This window comes from Histoplasma capsulatum, genomic scaffold, assembly GCF_000149585.1.
Source record: "Histoplasma capsulatum NAm1 scaffold_5 genomic scaffold, whole genome shotgun sequence".
Taxonomy (NCBI): Eukaryota; Fungi; Ascomycota; class Eurotiomycetes; order Onygenales; family Ajellomycetaceae; genus Histoplasma; species Histoplasma mississippiense.
Window position 1 is genome coordinate 972,068 of NW_001813978.1, and position 21,087 is coordinate 993,154.

Genomic DNA, 21,087 nt, shown 5'->3' on the forward strand with positions numbered 1-21,087 from the left:
CCGGGGTCGGAGCTCCGGCACAACGACGCCGAGCGAATGAGGAGTCACATGGTATTTCCCTTGAACCGGCATATAACATTCGAGCTCCATGTTTCAATTTCGTGGAGATATAGGATTCTTTCTTCCCTCTGTGGAATATTTGGAGCTTGATACCCTGTATGAGGACACCGCATTAAATGCCATAGATCGTCTGTTTCAGCTGCAGGTCAGCGATATGGACCATCACGTTCCTCCATAGTCGAGCTCTACTCACAGATAAAGCGCAACCCCATGTCCCAAGCCTCCGTGCCTTCTCATTTCCCTGCTCATTATGGGCCAAGGGTTTGGGTCATTTCAGCGGGAAGCTCACCCATCGGCATCGCGCTGGCTCGCCAGCTACTTGCGCATGGCGATATCGTCGTCGCAGGAGTTCCAGAATCCAACCTCGAACGGGAAGATCCTCGCGGCGCCGATTTTGAAGCCTTTCTAGACGAGCTAGCTTCTAAAGGTTCAGACTGGGAGGAGCGGATGAAACCTGTGATCATGGACATCAGGTCTGCGTCCCCAAAGATTTAACTGAAGAGGTGGACGCATTGCTTCGGTTGGAAAGCGAGCCAAAAATCTATGCTACACGAATGGTGGGACTGATTCCTTATGGCCAAATATTTGTTGCAGAATAATGAATGAATGCCAAGTTATCATTGCAGAGGCCATTAGCGCATTCGGGAGAATTGATATTTTGATATGCTGTTCAAGCCAGGGTAGGTGGTTGCGAACGTCTTCCCTCTGTTGAGTACTTATTATGTGTTCCAGTATCAACCAACATTTATATGACTGACTTATAACCTCACATCTCCAGCAATAATCGGCACTGTCGAAGAGCTTTCTGCATCCGAACGGACCCGATTGCTAGTAAAGGACCAATTTGAACTCAATTACTTTGGTCCAGTAAATTTGATCAAGGCCGTTTTACCCCAATTAAGGAAGCAGAAGAACGGTCACATCCTCGTACTAGGGGGTATCAGTACGTAGATCGATCTATGGCATAAAAAGGCAACATGGTCTAATTATTATTACCAGCCAGCCATATAGGTACCCCCGGGCTAGGAGTTTACTGTGCAGCAGGGTGGGCCTTGGAGGGCTTCTGTGATGTACGTTTTGCCACATGGCCAAAACGAGGCTAATGCTTTGACGAGGAAAAGAAGAATGGCGATGAAAAAGAAAGAAAGAAAGAGGAAACAAAGTAGAAAGAGTTTTAAGGGACGGAAAATCTAACAAATATCAAACAGAGCCTCGCCTACGAAATCGCGCCTTTCAATGTCCGCCTCACCATTCTTCAATGCAGCATCGAAATTGGCATTCTCACAAACCTCATCACAAGCGTCCCTCCCATCCTCCCAGCCTACTCCCCTTCCACAAACTACGCCCCCTTATTCCGCGGTATCATGAATGGCCTTCTCTCGCGCCTGCCGAATCTCCAGGGATCCTTCAATCAATTCCCGGAAGAAACGTCTGAGGCGTTTCCCCCATGCACCCCACAGTCTCCATCCTCGTCATCAACTACATCAACTTGCACAAGACCCCCCACTAACAATGAGACAAATCCAAGCACTAACGCGAGCAGGCAAGCGGAAGCAGCCGAAGCGGAACATGACGAAGTCCAAATCGATTCAGGTTCCAACGGGCCCCTCTCCGCACCAGCGGTGGTATCTATTTATCCACCACTGAGTTCCGCGCACCTGGATGTGCTTATCGCAGAAACCATCCATGCGATCACGTCCATTGGCGGCCATGAGAACCCGCCTGCTCGACATATTGTGGGTGCGGAGGGAGTTGCAGCTGTGAAAGAGAAGTTGAAGACAGTCACGGAAGAACTGGAGGATTTCATCGAGTGTAGTAGTGCTGTAGATATTAGTGTTGATCCAGATACGGGAACATGAGTGCGAGTGGTGGACGAGGTGAAGTTGGAGGTGGAAGTGGGCTGGGAACAAACACAAGTGTTGCTCATGAGAGCGTATGCGTATATGGTTTAATATATATGAGTATCCATATAAAGTCTTCTTTGTCGAGCACAACTAGGTGTTTAGACGTACCTAATATATGCCTATCAATATTCGGAGCCGTCAAGTAAAATCTTCGAGGAAGCTACGAAGACATACCATCCGTGTATCGTAATTTCCATCAACTGGGAAGTACAGTTAAATATCGTTGATGAGGTTTATAACTATACTGCATCTAAATGGAAAAATTTTGTCGTTGCTTATACGCAGAATTCAGATTCTTCAGCTGTAAATCAGAACGCCAGGATTTCCCGGTACAGTACATATCACATATCCTATACCCCGCACCCCTGTAGTCGATTTAAAAGGATCTCCTAGGAACGCGAGAGTTCTAAAGAAAGAAAGAAAGAAAGAAAATTGGCGAGGTTTTTTTATTTAAAAAAAAAAAAAAAAAAAAAAAAAAAAAAAAAAAAAAAAAAAAAAAATTAAATAAATAAATAAATAAATAGAACAAAATGACGTTCGCGTACCGGTGAAAGAGTTCCGGTGACACGTAGTACGCAGTATGTAATTGCCAACTTATGGCAGATCAAGGCTCATGTGTCCGTAGTGCGGTAGGGCGATGGAAGCCTGCATTTGGAAAAATGAAATTTGATGAAAAGTTGGCGCAGACATCACCAGTTGCATCGGCAAGGCAACACCGGAAAGTAGAACGGCCATGGACCAGAACAGGAACATGGGGAATTCAAAGAAAAAAAGAAGAAAAGGCCAAAAGCTTCGAAGTTTAGCTTATGCTATTATTTCCCTTTCACGAACCACGACTGCCTGCATTCCCACAAACTTCCCATGTCTTGGTTATTTCTGAAACAACGGAACTCTTTCCAGGCATTTCCGTTGGGAGGCTCAGTAATACGCCCGTCGATTTGTAGGATCTTGTTAGCAAGGCGACCGGGTCCGGAGACTCCACTGAATATTATGTCTTTTGGGATGGATTCTTGTGTTTGCCCCGATGTAGGTTCTGGCGCAGTGTCTGTTGCGGCTTCGCCTGTGGCTTCCGCTATTGTTTCATCTGAAGCTCCAACAGTGCTGTTAGCTTCCACTGTGCTGCAAGCGATAGCGGCGATTCCATTAGGGTGAGAACTGGGTAGAGCTGGCTCCATTGAACCCTTCGGTTGTTTATCATTGGCTGCGGCCTCCGAATTAGAGTCAGTAGCACAGTCACCAGAATATAACAACTTGGGTACGCGGGACGGCTGCTGGCTCGAAAGTTCCAGGCCAGGAGTTTCATTTAACGACGTCTCCTTCGGTACGGCTTCAACCATCGGCTCACTGGCAGCAGTTCCAATGTTCGTTGCGGTAGTTGCTGGAAGTTGAGTCTCATCTTTCAAATATGGAGGAGGGGCCATCTCTCTTGCTGATGACAACTCTAAGCTGGCATCGGCGGAAGCCATCTGATGGATTCCCGGAAGCATCATGCCATACTTGACGTAATCGATATTTACGGGTTTCGGTTCAACGGTTAGGTTCAAAGAGTTTCCTGGCGTATTCACACAGACAAAAGCTGGACTCCGTACGGGTTCACCAGAAGACTGCTTATCGGAAATAGGTTGAGAGTCTATTGCCGGATTTTCAGACTCATTTGTTAAGATCCTGTCTCGGTGTAGATTTGTCGTGTTCGCCAAACACACAGAACCTGTAATGGGCCCCGTGTGTTTGTCCTCCTGAGAAAAATTTCTTACCAGTGGAGTGGCATTGCTTACTATATGAGCTGCTGTATCGGTAGCTTCTGTCTGCATACCTTGGTTTGTAAATTTTTGGTCGACTTCAGAAGAGTTATATAGAAATACACGTCGACCCGGAGGAATTGCGAAAGTGAGTGTACAGCCGTCTCTGTCTACAATCTGTTTGAAATAGCATCGGTTAGGGAAAATCTCTTGTGGCAGAACAAAAATACGGGAGATAAAGAAGCATATCACCCACCCGAACCTCCTTCTCCAGAAGAAGTTTCTCATCCCCCTTCCTAAAACACCTCGAGTATCTCCAGACATCGCCAACCCTCACGACACCATTTTCAACCAAAGTCCCCAGCTTGACCGTACTACTTTTCCCCGCAATAACATCACTATCAAGCTTCTGTTTCTGTCCCCAGAACTCCTCGAATTGCTCCTCCTTGAATTTATCGTACTTCCCCTGAGCTCTCTCCTCCATAGCCGCCGCCGCCTGGCGTTGCCATTCTGGATCATACCTTCCAGTCTGTAGGTCGAACTGGAATTGGCGAACTGCATCCCGCCAGCTATTGGAATAGCGGACAAAGGATTCAGGAAGCGGTGGGATAATAAAGTTACGGGGGTCTTCTTGACCTTCGGCATTTGGGCCGGGATCAGCATGTTGCTGTATATCATCCGGAAGCAGAGCTATGATCTCTTTCTTCTCATCTTCGTCCAGACAAGTCCATGCTTTGGGGTCAGCTAGTAGTTTCTAGGGATTGTTAAATTAGCTTCCACTTTTCTAGCAGAGACTTCCCCAATCACTTACAACCAGATCAATATCAATGATACGCGAACTAGTGCTGGTGGTCAATTGCTCTTCACTCCAAGGGTTTTTCTTAGGAGTTCGTGATGGGCCACGCCGTGCGCCAGTAGATTTCTTATGGGTCGTCATTTTGGGTGACTTTTGTCTTCTCACACGGCGGTCCAGCTACACCAGAAGCACGGCGGGGAGCGCGCGGTCTTCAACATAGTTAGCTTTGCCACAACATCTATAACTGAAAAATTGCATATGAGTAGATATAGTAAAGAAGCCTAATCGACATTCCGATAGAGCCGACGAAAATGCTGACGGATTTGAATTTCATACTTGGATGCAATGTCGAGACTGTGTTTTGCCGCCGCTGACCGCCTTCCGTTTCCTCGGCCGGCCCATATCTGCTGACTCAACTGACGTCTTTGTCACCAACAATCAAAGGAAAGCTTTACCAGGTCAAAGTTGGACCGGCGAAGGGGTGGATATCTGGCTTGATGAAACAACAAAACCAACAAGGAGGAGCTGTCTTTGCTTCTGTTGTTGCCATATAAATAGCACCACGGAATCCTGCGATGGGATAAGGAGGTAATAACGAGTTAAAGAGACCAAAAAAGATCTTGTGCAGTGAGGATGGTTCTGTCAACTCAGATTTCCAGGCTGGATGGTGGGTTTATTAAACAATGAAACGTTTATTTCTCTAGAGTTTCTGACTGGCCTGCGTGCTAACAAGTGCTTTGGTGGATGTAGGCATCCCACTTGCCGCCTCCGTGGATGATGAGCAGCAGGTGCGTATTCCCCTTGTTGCTCACTAGCTCGGGTTTGTGTTGTCAGTGAAAGGTGAAAAGGTGAAAAGGTGGGGAAATGCTTTTTGTTTTAACATGGAGAATCCATAGGTGGATGCGTTGTCCGAGGCAAAATCGCAAGCCAAACTGATATCCCGTCAATTGAATCGGAACTCAGAACCGCAAGCTACTATTGAGTGCGGACAATGCAACCTTCAGTAAGTCCCGCGATTTTCTACGGCGCTCCCGCGAGCTTCTTATATCGGAATCTTATAAGTACAATACAGTTATATCATCAAAGATGGCGTTTGCTTCCTCTGCATTGCGGACCGATCATACCCTCGCAAACTTGCATTTAGCTATCTTGGCGACTTAGCCAACGAATTCACAACCACATATCCAACTTCGCAATATCTCTCCACCAATCTACGTCCATACGCCTTCGTTGAATTCGATAGTTTCATCAAGCGAACAGTGAAGACGTACCAAGATAGCCGTGCGCCCCAGAATTTGGATAAGCTGAATGATGAACTACGAGACGTGACAAAATACATGGTTAAGAATGTCGAAGACCTCCTATACCGGGGCGACAGCTTGGAGCGGATGGGCGAGATGTCTGGGAGATTGAGGGATGACAGTCTAAAATACCGCAAGGCAGCGGTGCGGATAAACTGGGATTTGCTTGTAAAACAGGTATGTGTATAAAGGGCTTGCGTGCAAAGGTAATCATAAAAGAAGATATTGCTAATTTGGAATTTTTCTTTGTTGCAGTATGGGCCCTTTGCGGCGGTCGGTTTCGTTATGCTTATTTTAATCTTCTGGCGGTTTCTCTAAATAGGGTTTTGTTTTGATTCTAATGCTATAGTTTTATTCGTGTGATTGTGTTTCATTTCAATTCAAATATCCGCCAGCCTCCATTGTCTCTTGCTGCATTACATATGCACTAGGTATAACATCATTCGTAATTGCCAAACTTACATGGTAAATGCATGATGCGATTTGCAGCGGCCGTGTCCAGCATCCTACACTAGCAACCCTAACTCGCAGGTTTTCCAGGAGAAAATCTCATAACATTCAACCCGTAGGCCCGTTCCTCCGTAGCAGTATATTTCTGCTCCCACCCGCTCCGCGGGACAAATTTTCTCCGTTTGCACCATGTGAAACATAAAATACTCAAATCTCATCCTCCTCTTCATCAAAATCATCTTCTTCTCCCATATCATAAAGGATCCTACCGCCCTCACCAGGCCCCTCCCCTCTCTGCGCATCGAAATAAGGCAATACAACCCCTTCCCTCTCCAACCTCTGCCGCTCCGTTAAGCCTAACTCAAATGTTGACTCCGGCTCCCATCCCCCCCTTTCAGCACCGCCCTGCTCCTCCCCCTGGTGATATAGCGGATGATCGTCGAGCAACATCACCAATTCTTTTCCCTGCTGCCGATGAATCCTCACCGCAGGTGGCAAGAAATACCACTCCACAACTCCCCTGCCACTCTTGCGCCGATGTTCCATTTCAATAACGACGCCGTTGAGGTCATCGTCATCGGTGCTCTTGCCGTGCTCGATGCGGCGGCCCGATGATGACGCCGTCTGCTTCTTCTGCTAGACCGAAGACGGGGGCCCATAAGGCTCCTGTGTCTCGCGGCCTTTTCGGCGAGGATGTGACTCATAGAGTGAACGGTGAAGATTGTTGTGGCGAGATATGTTAGAAGAGATAAAGGGGTTGGTTTGTATGTTTGTTTCTGTAGGCATGCGAGTATATCCTGGTGATACACGACAATCAGGGAAGTAGAAGTATGGCTCTGTGGGCTGGTTGGGGGTGGCCCAAGCAATGAGCTTAGATATGCAGCTAGATTCACCTCATTGTTCGCGTTACTCTTACGATCTATCATTGGATTGACAGAGTCGATAATTACAAGGGATTCTGTATGGAAACATAAGTATGGCATTTCCTACCGATGTTTATATTATTGAGCAGGAGAAACGGGAACAACATACTATTTGAAGCCGTTGCTGCTGAAGGATATGGCAGCAGTGGTGACGATGCTGCGGAAACCACTTCTGTTGCAATATCTGCCAAACTTTTTCGTCGGGCCAGGATAAATGTATCGATGCCATCTGGGCGCGTCAGAGTCTCGAAGGAGACAAATATAACATGAACTTTTGATAGCTATTAGGGATACAGTCAACATGGGACGTTCATTCACATCTCCCAGTGGAAAACTATATTTCTGCACAAGCATCAATGGATGCGTTTGCGATGGAGACACAGATATTCATTATTATAACGGATTGAGCAATGAGGATGAAATAAATTTATACATTAAGTATAAATACAAGATGAGGGAATTGGGATCAATAAATCAAAGTTTACTACGAACAAATCAACCAAAAAAAGAACAGCACGGGATTAAAACCAAATCGAATTATTGAAATTAAGCGAAGCATATAAAGGTAACAAACAGTACCTTTGCTCTTCTAATATATTCCTTAATCAAGGGTGTAGCAGGCTGTTCGAGAGAGTCCAGGAGCAGGGTTAACGGAGACGTAGAATCGCGAAGACTGAGTAGCTTGGATATTAAAAGTAAATTATGCGTGCGACGGTGGGAAGCACTAGTAGGCGACATGATTTATGCCAATAATATATATCAAATTCTCCAGATGAATCTGCTTTTCTCTTTAAGGTTGATGTGAAATCGTTCGTTAGTCCACGTATGTAGATGTTGTTTCCAGTGAAAGCATTAAAGGCAGTAACCGGCTACCGTAGCTAGCCCACAGCGCAGGACAAATAATCTCAAAGCCTCTTCAACATCGTCTTGTTAAGCGGGACAGCTTCGGCGACGATTGAACTCCTTTCCTCCCTACGCAATAGATGCATAGAAACAAATTTACACCAGTAGATCCCGGCAGTATTCGACAAGACACCCATTTCGTCTCTCAACATCCCTTCCCCAGCGTCCGCTCGGTTAGCTCGAAAATAGTGCCACAATGGCTGAACCTCCAGCCAAACGCGCTAGGAGGACGGATAGCTCGACAATGTGGGAGATGAATGACACGAAATCCCACTCAGACGATTATGGCAACAACGAGCTACATGGTGACATGTCAAAACGAGAAGCGTCAGCCAAAGACGATAGAAAACGAGGCAATATGTCGAGAAATGAGCGCAGATCCCGCTCCAGAGATAGGGATGAACGAAGACGTGACCGGAGTAGATCGAGAGATAGGAGGGACAAGAGCAGATCAAGGGAAAGGAGAGAAAGGGACAGGGACAGGGACAGGGATAGGGATAGATCTGGTTGGAAGGACAGAGACAGGAGCGGCAGTAGGGGCAGATATACTAGATGGGGTATGGTTAATTTTTTCTGTTTGACGTCCATGATGAGAAATTGACTGTGTGTTCTAATACTCTATGTAGGGGATTATGGAAAGACGGCTCAATACCGCGAACGAGGTCGTGATAGATCCTGGTCCCGTTCCCTCTCTCCAGCACGCTCGCCCGCACGGAATGGTTCTGCCTCCACCCGGTCTCGAAGGTCACGGTCACCTCCACCGCCGCGGGGCTCGAGACCTGACCGTCGAGGCGACCTACCACCCCGAGACCAGGTCCGGGAATCGGCAAAGATGGGGGCGAATGGGATTTCTTCTGAATCGAGACGGCATGGTTCAACAAAATCTAAAATCCAACCTGTGCTAGAGAGTATGGACGTAGATATCGATAGTGCAGATGCCGAAGACCTGGACCAATTGATTCGGAAAACGATGGGGTTCTCGTCGTTCCGGACTACACAAAACACTAAGGTGCCTGGAAACAATATCTATGGTGTGCGCAAGGAGAAGAAGACACAATACAGACAATACATGAATCGCCAAGGAGGATTCAACAGGCCATTGAGCCCGACACGTTGAGTCTGAAGATTCTATATCGCTTTTCGTATTTTCCTCATTTCTGGTGATGGCGATTTTACCTTGATTATCACATCTCGCGAGTGTTTTCGAGAGACTTCATTCCAATTCTTCATGGTTTACACTGACCTGGGTTCTTATCTATGTCATTATTGATAATTGTATGTACAGTACATTTACTACCATTTTGTGTTTGAGCGTGGATGCGTTGATTCCCATCATGTATATTTACTATGTACCAAGTATATATCTGTTGTAGCTGTTGCTGCTGAAAATGACCCATAGACTGGCTGTGTGACCATACATGGGACTGGGACTAAATTTTTCCTCAGTCTCATTATCAAATATCTTAGTTCTGATCTCCTATACGGCATCAATTCGTCGATTTACACTCCAGATGAAGGCCTGGTTAGGGTTTAGCGCTAAATTCTGCCTATGCGTCATCCAAACGCCGACGCAACTGAAAATGAGACAAAACTTCAACTTGGCGAAAAGCAGTTTTGCGCGACAGCCCACCAAATATAGTTACTAATAATGAACCCATTTCGTGCTGTTGACTTGCGCAAGTAGCATTTCCATTTCCGACCACCAAATTTGTTCGATATTTTCAGTTCGGTCAATCGTGCATCTCTTCTGGAACCGAATGGCGGGCAACAACAATACCCCTCTTGGAAGCTCCAGCGGGTTGCCATTCCCCACTCTCAAGAGATCGCATATTCTACACTGCTCCTACCATTACTGGCATCCAAAGTACGTTGCTATCCTATCAATCCAAGGATCGTTTATCCATATGTCATTCCCGGAGGTTACTCGACGATGCCACTGACACGGCTCTTCGGGTGATGTAGATACCGCTCCGTGACCCCGAAAGCTCGCCTCATTCCCCTGAATGATGCATTCCTCAACTATCTCCGCGCAGACGGAATCATTTTACCACCGCAAGACGAAAATCCCCCAGGCGCCGATGACGACAGTGGCATCTATTCCCTATCTGATGATTCTGATCCGGACGATGACGATGTGGACCCTTCCATACAATGGCAAGAGATACACGCGCAGATAAAAGCGACAATAGAGGAACTGGGTGGGAAGGTAGCTCCGAAGCTCAACTGGAGTGCCCCTAAAGACGCTACCTGGATATCCGCGACAAACGACATGCAGTGTAGAACTCCGAATGATATATACCTGCTATTAAAAAGCAGCGATTTCGTGACTCATGATCTGGAGCATGCTTTCGACGGATGCGTATCGGACACAGAAGAGAAAAGCGATGGAGAGGTGGAGGTGGAGGTGGAAGAGGGGAAGGAAAAGGAGCAAAAACAAGCAGAACAATCCCGCATCCCTTACCACCTAGTCCTACGCAAATACATAACCCTAAACCCCTCCCTTGAATTCCGTTGCTTCGTCCGAGACAGGAAGCTCCTCTGTCTCTGCCAGCGCGACCTTAATCACTTCAATTTCCTCTTCGGCCTTCGCGATAACCTTCGCGACAAAATCCAAACGTTCTTTGATATCAGGCTGCGCGACACATTTCCGGACCCAGATTTTGTGTTTGATGTCTACGTACCGCCACCGCATAATCGTGTGTGGCTGATAGATATTAACCCCTTTGCACTCCGGACTGATCCCCTGCTTTTCTCGTGGTTGGAGATTTTGAATTTGAAGGTTCCGAGTTGCGACGACGATGGGGAGAGTGATACGGTGCGGGTTGAAATGCGCCGGGGTGGTGCAGAGAGAGGTACAGAAAATGGAATCGGTGATGAAGAGAGTGAAGGTGGTGATGAGGATGACCTCGATGCCGCGACTACGTTCTCTTTCGTTCCCGAATTCCGCCTTGTGGAACACGACGATCCGGAAGCGTATGGCTTCGCGACACCACGATATTCGGCGCATAAGTTGCCTAGGGACGTAGTGGATGCATCGAGGAGTGGTCCTGGAGGTATGAACGAGTTCCTTGGTCAATGGCAGGACATCCTTGCAAAAAGGATACAAGAGGATGAGGAGGGCGGAGCTTGATGTTACGAGAGCTAATGTGGACGGCGGGTAAGGTTTGAGATTGCCATGTTATGAGTGTATGGTATGCCGAGTATTTAGGACAGGATAATGAGTAGTGGAGGCAAGGAGAATGTCATGTATAATATTTACGAGGCCTTTAAAGGCATGAAAGTTTTTATTTTATCTTTTACATTTCATAGAGATTCTTCCATCAGGACAAGTTAAGCTGCAGAGTTGTAGCTTTTCTCTGTTGCAGTTGGGTTTGCTATGGGTTCAATTACCCCTTGCCCTTCCTTCAGCAAATACATTCTTTTATCATGAGCTGCCTAGGCAGCTAATGAAATATGAGGATTGCAGCATAGTCCAATATGAAGATGCAGTACACTGGTGCTAGATATTCTTCCGTATGGACTCTGGCTCTAGAATCTATGCATGTCATGCCGTCCCGCCAGATGGAGGGGTGATGAGGAACAGAGAATGAGACATATGATTAACAAAACCAATAAAATAACGCAAGGGGCGCATTCTGAAAAACAATACATAAAATGGAACAAGCAGAAAAAGGCAGAAAAAATGACATAGGGAAACCAGGAGAGAGCTCTATCCGAGAGTTGTGCACATTCACAATTTATGCTTCTTCTGCCCAGTCGCAATTTTCATAAACTCTTGCTGTGGGATGCCAGCTATAAACCTTTCCATCCCCATAAACACCTCCAGGACATTCTGGCGATCCAACACTTCCCTCCCAGGTCGTCTAATCAGGTCCTTAATCTTAAGCATGCTGTCTTGGTTGATATGGGTTCCCAGCCTCTCCTCAACCTCCTCCAATACCAATTTCAAAAACCCAGACGCATCCTCCTTCCCGCTGGGAGCAGTGAATACCTTGTTCACGTACCCAGTCGAAACCAGATCCTCAATTGGTATACGCTTGCTCATGATCAGCGCTTCGTTGGCCTTGGAGATTCCCAGGCGTTCCACAAAGGCGATGCTGGCGCCACCCTCCGCCACGAGGCCGAGCGATGTGAAAGGTGTTAGGAGGAAGGTGTGCGGAGTGGCGTAGATGAAGTCCCCGAAAGCGGTGAGAGCGGCAGAAAGCCCAACTGCAGGACCGTTGAGTGCGACGACAAGGATTTTGGGATGCTTAGCGAAGGTGTTTGTCAAGTCCAGATTGTTGGCCACGAAGCCGCGCAGGATGTCACGGCGCGCGTCTGCGCCGTCACTGGAAGGACGGGTCTTTTGGACATCAGCGCCCCTAGAGATTTGTGTGATCATGTCAGAGGAGATATTATTCTTGATAACAGTGGGAGCTTGAGTTTGAGAGGTTTGACAATATTAATATAACTTACGCAGAAAAGAAACGACCTGTTCCCGTCAGAACGGTGATGAAGATGTCATCACGCTGGGCGACTTCACGCATCTTCTGTCCCAGTTCCCAGTAATGGTCACTACTCAGAGCATTAAGCTTCTTGGGCCGGTTGAGGGTGATGATTGCCACTCGGTCCTTGTAAGTAACTGTGACTTCTTGTGCTGCGGAACTCATTTCTGCGTTGTGATCTGGCTTCTTTCTGCTGGACAAAATCAACTACTGTGTGACTGTGAATGAATGAAATGCAACAAAGTAGTAGTGATCCAGAAAGAATGTTGTTTTGTTGTGTTATTGTGTTATCTATTCAATGCTATCTGGAAAACGGTTGAATATGTCTGCCCTTTGAGAAACAAAAAAGGTCGAGGAGAAAAAAAGAGAAGAAACAAAGAACGAAAATGGAAAACTCATTAAATAGCTATATATTCTTGAATTTTCAAAGAAGACTGACTATATGGGAAAATAGCAAATATGCACTGAGTTTGGCGCCATGTTCTAGGGAGTTGAAGATACCGCGGCTAAAATAATGTGTGCTAGAATGAGCCGAAGACAAAAAATAACTGAGGAGTTGTCGAGGTTCGGCTGAACTAACGTCTGCAGGAACCAAGTTCCACAAATCGCACAAGGACCCGACGGGCCCGCGAAAGGTCATTTCTGTTGGAAGAGGGTAGGAACAGGGCATCTTCATGAGGATGGGACCTCAAAAGTTTTGTTACAAGCACAAGCCACCTTCTGAGTCTCCGTCAACTGGATTTGAGGAGCCATAAAAACTAGGTGTCCCATCCATTTTCTATATGCATGGACCCTGAAATCGTGTTAAGCTAGTGTTCAGTCCGAATTATCTCTCCAATGGAACACAAGTCGGATTCTATGTATGCTGCTAATCAGTCATCCAACTGTGAACCGCGTCAATCAATGTAACCCAGAGGCTTCGTACTTGAAGTTTCCTTTTTCTTTTTTGAGGCGCTTGACTAAGTGTTCTAGATCAGACTCCAATTTTTCATCATCTATCTGTGGTTGAAGGTTACAAAGCTGCACCCTCTTTCTGTAAAGCAGAGGAGTGCCGAAGTCGCCTTTGATAGAGTTGATCAAGGCTTATGAACAGCGCCCTTGTAGGAAATTAGGTGCAACTCATAGATTATTTTCAGCTTCCTGAAGCACATCTCATAAGCTATGAACTTTCTTGATTAGAGGGTGGTTCTTGACTGTTGAGTTGGTGCAAGGTTAACTAGGAGTTGTAAATAAGAGGAGAAAAGTTAGGCTGGTATGCTTACCTTACGTGATGAATGGAAAGCAAGAAAGCAAAAACAGCAACAAAAATGCAGAATTATTACGAAGTTATGATGCATATGATACTTGCAAGAGAAGATAACTCACTGGGAACAGATGCTGGTATAAATATAGGATTATGGTCAATGGGTTGATCTGGCTCGGCTTTGAACCATCCCAGAGAAATAAGAAATAAGAGGGACCTACGCTGGTTAGTTAAGTCCACATTTCTGACTATTGTGGCGGACGTAAAGCTTGCGAAAACAGAATTTTCTGCCACCCCCTGAAAAATAGTAGCAAAACACCGCAGAAATAACCAAAATATCCACGTATCTCTAGAATCATTCAAATATCATCCAATTCATTCAAATACGCACCTTTATCATCAAATCTGCCAATATGCCCCCCCAGCTCAGCGAATTTACCACCAATGAGATCGTACGCCTTCTAAATGATGGTTATATGCCTGCTCAGATTGCGCGGACCATTGAGTGCAGTCTGGCCACTGTATATCGAATCCAACGAAATATTCGCTGCTTTGGAACTGCTAGAAGTCCTCGTTCAACATGGGGTGTAAAGCCAAAGATCACACCGGATATCTTGTCAGGTTTGGAGGACTTTTTTGAGGCATATCCAACTGCATATCGCGATGAGGCTGTCTGCTTTGTGAAGGATGAATTTGATGTTGATATCCACCCTCGATCGATATCTAGATTGTTGAAGAAACTGAATTTGACATGGAAGAAGGTGATTAATTATTGCAATTGTCACTTATAGAACCTGCTAATCTGTCAGTTCTATTTGATATAGGTTGAACCTGTGGCCAGTCAACGCAACGAAGAACTTCGAGCTGAATGGCGTATTCAAGTTACTCAGTATCAACCTGATCAACTTATCTTTTTAGATGAGAGTGCTGCGAATGAACGTACTGCAGATCGACGATATGGATGGTCAAGCAGAGGATTCCCTTGTCGCATTAGAAGGCCCTGTAAACGATCTCGCAGATGGTCAATCTTACCTGCAATAAGTGTCGATGGATATCTTGATTATGATATATATCAGGGGTCCTATAATACAGAGAGGTTCAATGAGTTTGTACGTGTCCGGATACTGCCCAAATGCCAACGAGGTTATCACTACTTAGTGATGGATAATTGCTCTTCTCATCGTTCACAAGCACTGCGAGATCTCTGCAGAGAAGCTGGCATTGGACTTTTATTCTTACCTCCATATTCTCCTGATTATAATCCTATAGAGGAGTCATTTCACGCGTTGAAAGAATGGATTAGAAGATACAGATGTCAGTTAGAGAATCAGTTTGATGGAGATTTTGAAGCCTTCTTGCATCATGCAGTTGAGAATTTCATGGGAGAAGAAGATGCAAGAGGATATTTCAGATCGGCTCATATAGGATAGTATTGTAAAATTTAAAAAGATTCAGATTACAATTCAATTATGATGATATATAATATCTAAGTTTCAAATTCAGAAGCAGAAGCAGTATGAAGTCTGCTGTCATCATTACAAACAGCAGATAAAGACAATTTAATCTCCTTCAACTGTGACTGCCAGATAGAACTCTTTAACCCATTTCTTATTATCGAGAATATACCCATTCCAATATTCAACTGAACCACCTGCTCATTTGTCATTGTCCGTATATGATCCAGTTCAAATCCTTCATTCTGAATAATGCTCTTTGCAGTTAAAAGAGCTTCTGCTCTTCGAGGTCTCTCTGTCATCAACCAGTTGAAGAACTCATCAATAAACAGATCCGCGTGTTCACCAAACTGAGGGATTGGACTACTTCGAATAGGAGGCAGGTTCGGATTCGATGGCAGGTTCGGATTCAATGGCAGGTTCGGATTCGATGGCAGGTTCGGATTCGATGGCAGGTTCGGATTCGATGGCAGGTTCGGATTCGATGGCAAGTTTGAATTTGATGGCAAGTTTGAATTCGATGACAAGTTTGAATTCAGTCCTCCCATGCCTCCCATTCCTTCCATCATATATTTCATCACCATCACATTGATTATCTCACTTGGAGACACAATATTAGATGAAGAAGGAGTTGAGGGAGATATTGGATACGATAGAAGCTGACAGTCATATCATTTGTTGTGACATTCCGTAACTTGATCTTTATAGGCTCCTTTATCCCATTGATAATCACCCGTTCATACAGCTGAATGAGATCTCAGGCTCAGGGGTAGGTGTTCGCAGAAATCGAGGATCTTCTGACTGTGTCTCCTCCTCCTCCTCCTCCTCCTCCTCCTCCTCCTCCTCCTCCTCCTCCTCCTCCTCCTCCTCCTCCTCCTTATCCTCCTTCTCATCATCAGTTGGATTCTCGTCATTATCCGGAACATCCGGAACAGGCGGTTTGAACAGACGAAGGCGCAGGGTAGTTGGAGTCCTTTTACGAGCTTGCGAGGCAGTAGAACGGTGGGTGTTGCGGGGCATATTGGCAGATTTGATGATAAAGGTGCAGATTTGATGATAAAGGTGCGTATTTGAATGAATTGGATGATATTTGAATGATTCTAGAGATACGTGGATATTTTGGTTATTTCTGCGGTGTTTTGCTACTATTTTTCAGGGGGTGGCAGAAAATTCTGTTTTCGCAAGCTTTACGTCCGCCACAATAAGATGTTAGTTACTCATTCATCTCAGATCACCCCGTTGTACGCGCCAGGAAAAAGATCCAGATAACTACTCCTGCCATCCTGGTGAATCGCACCTGTATCATCCAGACTCCAGTGGCCAAAACACCAAGGCCCCGCGTTTATAACCCTCCAAAATCCATTTGCTACAGTGTACACAGCAAAACAAGCGGCTTGTTGTATTCCAATTCCGAAAATCAATACCCCACGGTCATCCCATAATTCAACAATGTTCAACGCCGTCCTCCGCAGGCTCCAAGGCGGGAATCTAGAAGTTTTCAAGGTATGCATGCAATGATATAATACTACCCTCACGTCACGCCGGCCCCTTCTGCCACCCTCCCTCTCCTCCTTTCCATTCTCAAAATCCCACTCAACTACCAACACACCATTCCACAGTTCGGCGTCTACGTCCTCTTTCCCATCGGATGGATGTACTACTTCGGCACAAACCTCGAAGAGCGCTTCTCGGTACCCGGTTTCTGGCCCACGAAAGAGCAATCGCATAAGATTCCCCTAGAGCTTGGTGAGATTGAGAAGGAATTGGCACGCATGGATAGGCAAAAAGCGTTGCGGGCGGCGCGGTTGCGAGAGCAAGGGGCGGAAAGTGGGAGCGGGAGTGGGAATGGAAGTGCAGCGGAAGATTCGTGAGAGATTTATTTTCGACGATACATGTATAGCATTGTCGGTCAGGCAAACTGGGGGAAAGTGGGGATGGGCATCTGCATGGACGGGTGTTGAAAAGGCGTTTTTGTCATCGTTGATTAGTATAGGCTCGGTTTCCGTGTGTATATAAATTTGATGGATACCATTTGGCAAGGCATCCTTTTAAGGAGTTGTTTGGGCTGGATAGATTGGCTCTTCTTTCTTATCTTCTTTTTGGGTTGCTTCCATTCCTTGATTCCCGATTTGGATGTGATGTATTTACTGTGTACATTTATTAATTCTCCTCTTTTCAAATCTCCCCTAATAGCATTCCCTTTCAATTGGATATGCATGCATTCAATAGGCGGAGTATAAGCTATTGTGGTCGATGGAGGTAGGGTTGGAGATGTGCAGTCCTTTTCAAGTAAAATTAAATAGAGAAAATACTGGAATAAATATCAACAAGAAAATATCACATCTCCTAGAAAAACGCCCCATTCCAACAGAGGCCAATAACCCCAATCACGACTCTCCGCCTACTGCCTTTCTTGCCGCCGCCCGCAGTTGTTTCAGCTGCTTTGTTTGTGGTTCAATTCGCCCTTCCTCCTACATTGCGGATAGGGCAGTTCTGGCCGCGCCGGAGACAGAGGTGGCAGATGCTGCCACAGCTGCCGCGGCCGCAGCGGAGGCGGAGGATACGGCAACGAAAGGGAAGTCTGTGAAGGCATCGCCTGCCCAGTAGTACCAGATGCGCTTGCTGATTGTGGTGACGTGATCGGGGAGGTAGACGTAAGCCGCTGTGAGGAGCATGGAGGTTATGAGGAGGAGGAGCGTGTCTAGGGGCTTGAGGTTAGCGTTTATCGGTTTCGGCCTTGGATGGAATCAAAGGCTAAGAGCCAAACGTACTGAAGACGAATTTCTCTGTGGCTGTAAGCATGTAGAGGGAGATGGTGACTTCATATTGATAGTTTTTCAATCGGAGCCAGCGGACGAAGGAGGTGATGATTGAGGGGGAGGATGTTTGCGACATGGCTGGGTTGGGTTATAGGTAACGAGGAAAATTCCCGCAGAGATGGTAGAGATAGAGCAGATGGGGTAGCAGGAGAAACAAGAAGATATCGATTTCGATTTTTTGGATTTTGCAGCCGTTTAAGGAATGGTAGTTAGTTTTCAAGGGGGCTTGTATTCAACTGCGATGACCTACTGACGGACAGACAGCCAAAAAGGAAACAATAAGAGAAAGGACGAATTGATTGAGTACGAGTGCACATATATATAACACCACAGCCAACTCGAGGGTCGTGTTGAAGCTGCTCATGAAGAGTTTACGCGGCAGAGCTTCCCAAGGATTTAGGATGCAGAGAACGCCATTCCAGGGACAGCCAATAAGAGGAATTGCTCGAGGTTAGCCGCAGCGGCTCCAACTTTATCATTCGCATCTTCGTCTTCATATGGCAATAAATATCAGAATCATTTTAATTTCTATAAAACGTAACCCATTCACTTCCTTGACTCCACTATTCATTCTCCAGCTGATGGAGACACCCTGAGGAACTTTTTCATCCCCTCCATCATCCTCAACCAGGGCGTGCGCCAACTTAACCATGTCTCTGTGGAGGATAAGACAACAATGGCAGCACCCAATTGGCTTGCTGAGGGTGTTTTCACACTGCTGTCAGTTATCCGTGAAGCAAATGCCACCCCGGCCCAAACTGGATCTGTCAGAAGTCACCGGCAGCTATCTGAAAGGAACAGGGCCTGGAGGACAGGCAATTGTGAGTATATATCCATCCGCTTTCTCTTATGCTGTCTATTATTATTAATTTACAATGTTCCCTTTCGATGGCTACGAAGACATCAGTGGCCCCAATTACCCTCTATGTATGAGAATATCATTTGCTTGTTAAACTGGATGTTCTCTACATACCCTTTTGGTATGCCCGTGCTCCTTTGAATTGTCCCATTTAGTATTTACCAGCTTGGATTCTGTCCTCTACCCCCAATATGTATATTGATATTGCCTAGTTGGACATTGGGCTTTTCAAAATAAGATATGTGTATGTGCTACAGTATATATTCGCTCTAGTCCTCCATTCTCGGGAAACCTGGGCAATCCATTGTATGTCCTTTGTAGGAAAATGACCTCTTACCTGCCGGACCACAAAAAAAAAAAAAAAAAAAAAGTTGTCTTCTGCTTCCTGGTTTTTTTTTAATTTTTTTGAATTTTTTTGAATTCTAATGAAACTACATACTTCAGAACAAAACAAACTCGGCGGTCCAACTCATTCACAAGCCCACAGGAATCGTTGTCAAATCTCAGGCGACGAGATCACGCACGCAGAACCAAAAGATAGCCATGGGTATCTTAGCGGAAAAGGTCGAGCTACAGCTAAAGGGTGAGCAAAGTCGGGCTGCTATTAAAGCTGAGGCGAAGAAGAAAAAGAAGGCTAGTAGAGAGAAGAAGGCACGGAGGAAGTACAGGAGATTGGAGGAAGAGAAGAGAAAGCTGGGAGTGGAAGCGGAAGAGAGAAAGGAAGAGGGCAGTGAGGAGGTGGACTCGACAGAGTCGGATGAGCCGGTGGACGGCTATGAAGGAGTGAATCCGGATAGGAAGGAAAGCGGTATACGCGAACAAATGAACAAGGCGAGCTCTGAGACATAGAGCTGGCGCTAATTTATGATGGTTTGGAAAGGTATGGACCATTGACCACTTTTCGATATTTATGTGTTGCTTCTTCTCTTTTTCTGAAATACGTTTTGGAACTAGATGACGGGCGTATGGTAGCTCTCAATAATAATCCTATATCGGATTCCATCAGCACAGGTGTGATACAGCAAGCTGACCTATTATAACTAGCCATCCTCATTGCTCTACGAGTGATCTGAACACCTGCAGCAGATCCTCTTCATACCACCCTACGATCCAATATTGTACCCCCTTCAATCAAAAGGTTTTACCAAAATTTAATCGTCCCCATTTCTCCTCCAAGGTCACCACAAAGGAGATCACCGTGCCCTGCACAACCTCTCGCGCAAGAATGCATCACGCCAATATCAGCGCCCCGTGAAAAACGGATCACGCAACCGTGGTGGAACTAGCACGCTTCCATCAATAAGATAAGCGCCTCTCTCATAGGCTTCCTTAGCATATGCTTCAGTACTAAACACAGTTCCTGGAGGGTTAACGCGCGTTTCCAGCAAAAATCACATCTCCCTTTTCCCAGCTTTCAGCAGGGCAGGGCACTCAAAGGTCAATATTTGAAGTCTGGGGAGACGGGAGATAACAGCCAATCACGTCATCGATGCTAGGGTTCTATTCGTCCACTGATATGCGGCGTGACCGTAGGAGGATCAACTTGGCATGTAGAGCTGCTAAGTTGGTGGAATAGCCCACTGCAGGGAAGTTCAGGTACATAGAATGAAAGGATGTTTTCGAAATATTTCAGCTTTCGAGCTAATAGGCGAGAGAATATGTGGGTTATGTCGTTGAAGTTGACGTCGTCCGTCTGGCTGGGTATGACTATCGTTCTTTTTTTTGATTTTTGATTGTTTTTTTTTTTTTTTGTCAGGGTGAATCATTTATTCAAAGACCGAGGACCCTCACTCGGGATCATGGAACATCCTTGGCAATGAATTACGGGTAATGCTCGAGCTGAGCGACGGAGACTGTAATAATAGTAGCGCTCACTATGCCGAAACCTCATTGGATTTTGTCCCAGTTGGTTTTCCAAAGCAAGGAGACCTACGAAGCAACAGATCTAAAATATACATACATATACTCCTTGATTAAGAGCTCAGTTATCAAAATCCATATGAATCATAAACATGTAACAGGACGGCAAGGAAGACGGATAGCAGAACACGCGGGCACTACCATATAACAGTTGAGCGTGTCTCCTAGTTACCTATCTAAATCAGGCCTAACTCATTCCTCGCTCCTTGTTTTCTCACCTCTCTCCAGCAAA

The 21,087-nt window shown here is 45.9% G+C and overlaps 12 protein-coding genes across 12 annotated transcripts; 7 read left to right on the forward strand and 5 right to left on the reverse strand.

The window, feature by feature from the left end:
* Positions 1–270: 270 nt before the first annotated feature.
* Positions 271–1,919, forward strand: HCAG_05140 (conserved hypothetical protein; the record flags this gene model as incomplete). The annotated part of the gene is made up of 5 exons (XM_001539623.1): positions 271–533; positions 655–740; positions 839–1,003; positions 1,060–1,130; positions 1,269–1,919. 5 exons carry the CDS (start codon positions 271–273, stop codon positions 1,917–1,919), a joined length of 1,236 nt encoding a protein of 411 aa, XP_001539673.1.
* Positions 1,920–2,776: 857 nt separating this feature from the next.
* HCAG_05141 (predicted protein) lies at positions 2,777–4,640 on the reverse strand (the record flags this gene model as incomplete). The annotated part of the gene is made up of 4 exons (XM_001539624.1): positions 2,777–3,594; positions 3,778–3,880; positions 3,960–4,457; positions 4,515–4,640. 4 exons carry the CDS (start codon positions 4,638–4,640, stop codon positions 2,777–2,779), a joined length of 1,545 nt encoding a protein of 514 aa, XP_001539674.1.
* A 492-nt stretch (positions 4,641–5,132) lies between these two features.
* HCAG_05142 (protein transport protein sec22) lies at positions 5,133–6,118 on the forward strand (the record flags this gene model as incomplete). Its single annotated transcript, XM_001539625.1, has 5 exons — positions 5,133–5,166; positions 5,250–5,287; positions 5,396–5,502; positions 5,572–5,977; positions 6,056–6,118. The coding sequence occupies 5 exons, from the start codon at positions 5,133–5,135 to the stop codon at positions 6,116–6,118; spliced, it is 648 nt and encodes a 215-aa protein (XP_001539675.1).
* A 339-nt stretch (positions 6,119–6,457) lies between these two features.
* Positions 6,458–7,911, reverse strand: HCAG_05143 (predicted protein; the record flags this gene model as incomplete). The annotated part of the gene is made up of 4 exons (XM_001539626.1): positions 6,458–6,886; positions 7,144–7,208; positions 7,283–7,454; positions 7,753–7,911. The coding sequence occupies 4 exons, from the start codon at positions 7,909–7,911 to the stop codon at positions 6,458–6,460; spliced, it is 825 nt and encodes a 274-aa protein (XP_001539676.1).
* A 361-nt stretch (positions 7,912–8,272) lies between these two features.
* Positions 8,273–9,193, forward strand: HCAG_05144 (predicted protein; the record flags this gene model as incomplete). Its single annotated transcript, XM_001539627.1, has 2 exons — positions 8,273–8,633; positions 8,703–9,193. The coding sequence occupies 2 exons, from the start codon at positions 8,273–8,275 to the stop codon at positions 9,191–9,193; spliced, it is 852 nt and encodes a 283-aa protein (XP_001539677.1).
* Positions 9,194–9,833: 640 nt separating this feature from the next.
* Positions 9,834–11,206, forward strand: HCAG_05145 (conserved hypothetical protein; the record flags this gene model as incomplete). The annotated part of the gene is made up of 2 exons (XM_001539628.1): positions 9,834–9,940; positions 10,039–11,206. 2 exons carry the CDS (start codon positions 9,834–9,836, stop codon positions 11,204–11,206), a joined length of 1,275 nt encoding a protein of 424 aa, XP_001539678.1.
* A 600-nt stretch (positions 11,207–11,806) lies between these two features.
* On the reverse strand, positions 11,807–12,725 carry HCAG_05146 (conserved hypothetical protein; the record flags this gene model as incomplete). The annotated part of the gene is made up of 2 exons (XM_001539629.1): positions 11,807–12,437; positions 12,532–12,725. 2 exons carry the CDS (start codon positions 12,723–12,725, stop codon positions 11,807–11,809), a joined length of 825 nt encoding a protein of 274 aa, XP_001539679.1.
* A 1,491-nt stretch (positions 12,726–14,216) lies between these two features.
* On the forward strand, positions 14,217–14,844 carry HCAG_05147 (predicted protein; the record flags this gene model as incomplete). Its single annotated transcript, XM_001539630.1, has 2 exons — positions 14,217–14,564; positions 14,722–14,844. 2 exons carry the CDS (start codon positions 14,217–14,219, stop codon positions 14,842–14,844), a joined length of 471 nt encoding a protein of 156 aa, XP_001539680.1.
* A 776-nt stretch (positions 14,845–15,620) lies between these two features.
* HCAG_05148 (predicted protein) lies at positions 15,621–16,277 on the reverse strand (the record flags this gene model as incomplete). The annotated part of the gene is made up of 2 exons (XM_001539631.1): positions 15,621–15,853; positions 16,001–16,277. The coding sequence occupies 2 exons, from the start codon at positions 16,275–16,277 to the stop codon at positions 15,621–15,623; spliced, it is 510 nt and encodes a 169-aa protein (XP_001539681.1).
* A 429-nt stretch (positions 16,278–16,706) lies between these two features.
* Positions 16,707–17,128, forward strand: HCAG_05149 (conserved hypothetical protein; the record flags this gene model as incomplete). Its single annotated transcript, XM_001539632.1, has 2 exons — positions 16,707–16,760; positions 16,877–17,128. 2 exons carry the CDS (start codon positions 16,707–16,709, stop codon positions 17,126–17,128), a joined length of 306 nt encoding a protein of 101 aa, XP_001539682.1.
* A 600-nt stretch (positions 17,129–17,728) lies between these two features.
* On the reverse strand, positions 17,729–18,152 carry HCAG_05150 (predicted protein; the record flags this gene model as incomplete). Its single annotated transcript, XM_001539633.1, has 2 exons — positions 17,729–17,958; positions 18,029–18,152. 2 exons carry the CDS (start codon positions 18,150–18,152, stop codon positions 17,729–17,731), a joined length of 354 nt encoding a protein of 117 aa, XP_001539683.1.
* A 574-nt stretch (positions 18,153–18,726) lies between these two features.
* On the forward strand, positions 18,727–20,008 carry HCAG_05151 (predicted protein; the record flags this gene model as incomplete). Its single annotated transcript, XM_001539634.1, has 3 exons — positions 18,727–18,897; positions 19,380–19,743; positions 19,980–20,008. The coding sequence occupies 3 exons, from the start codon at positions 18,727–18,729 to the stop codon at positions 20,006–20,008; spliced, it is 564 nt and encodes a 187-aa protein (XP_001539684.1).
* Positions 20,009–21,087: the final 1,079 nt, after the last annotated feature.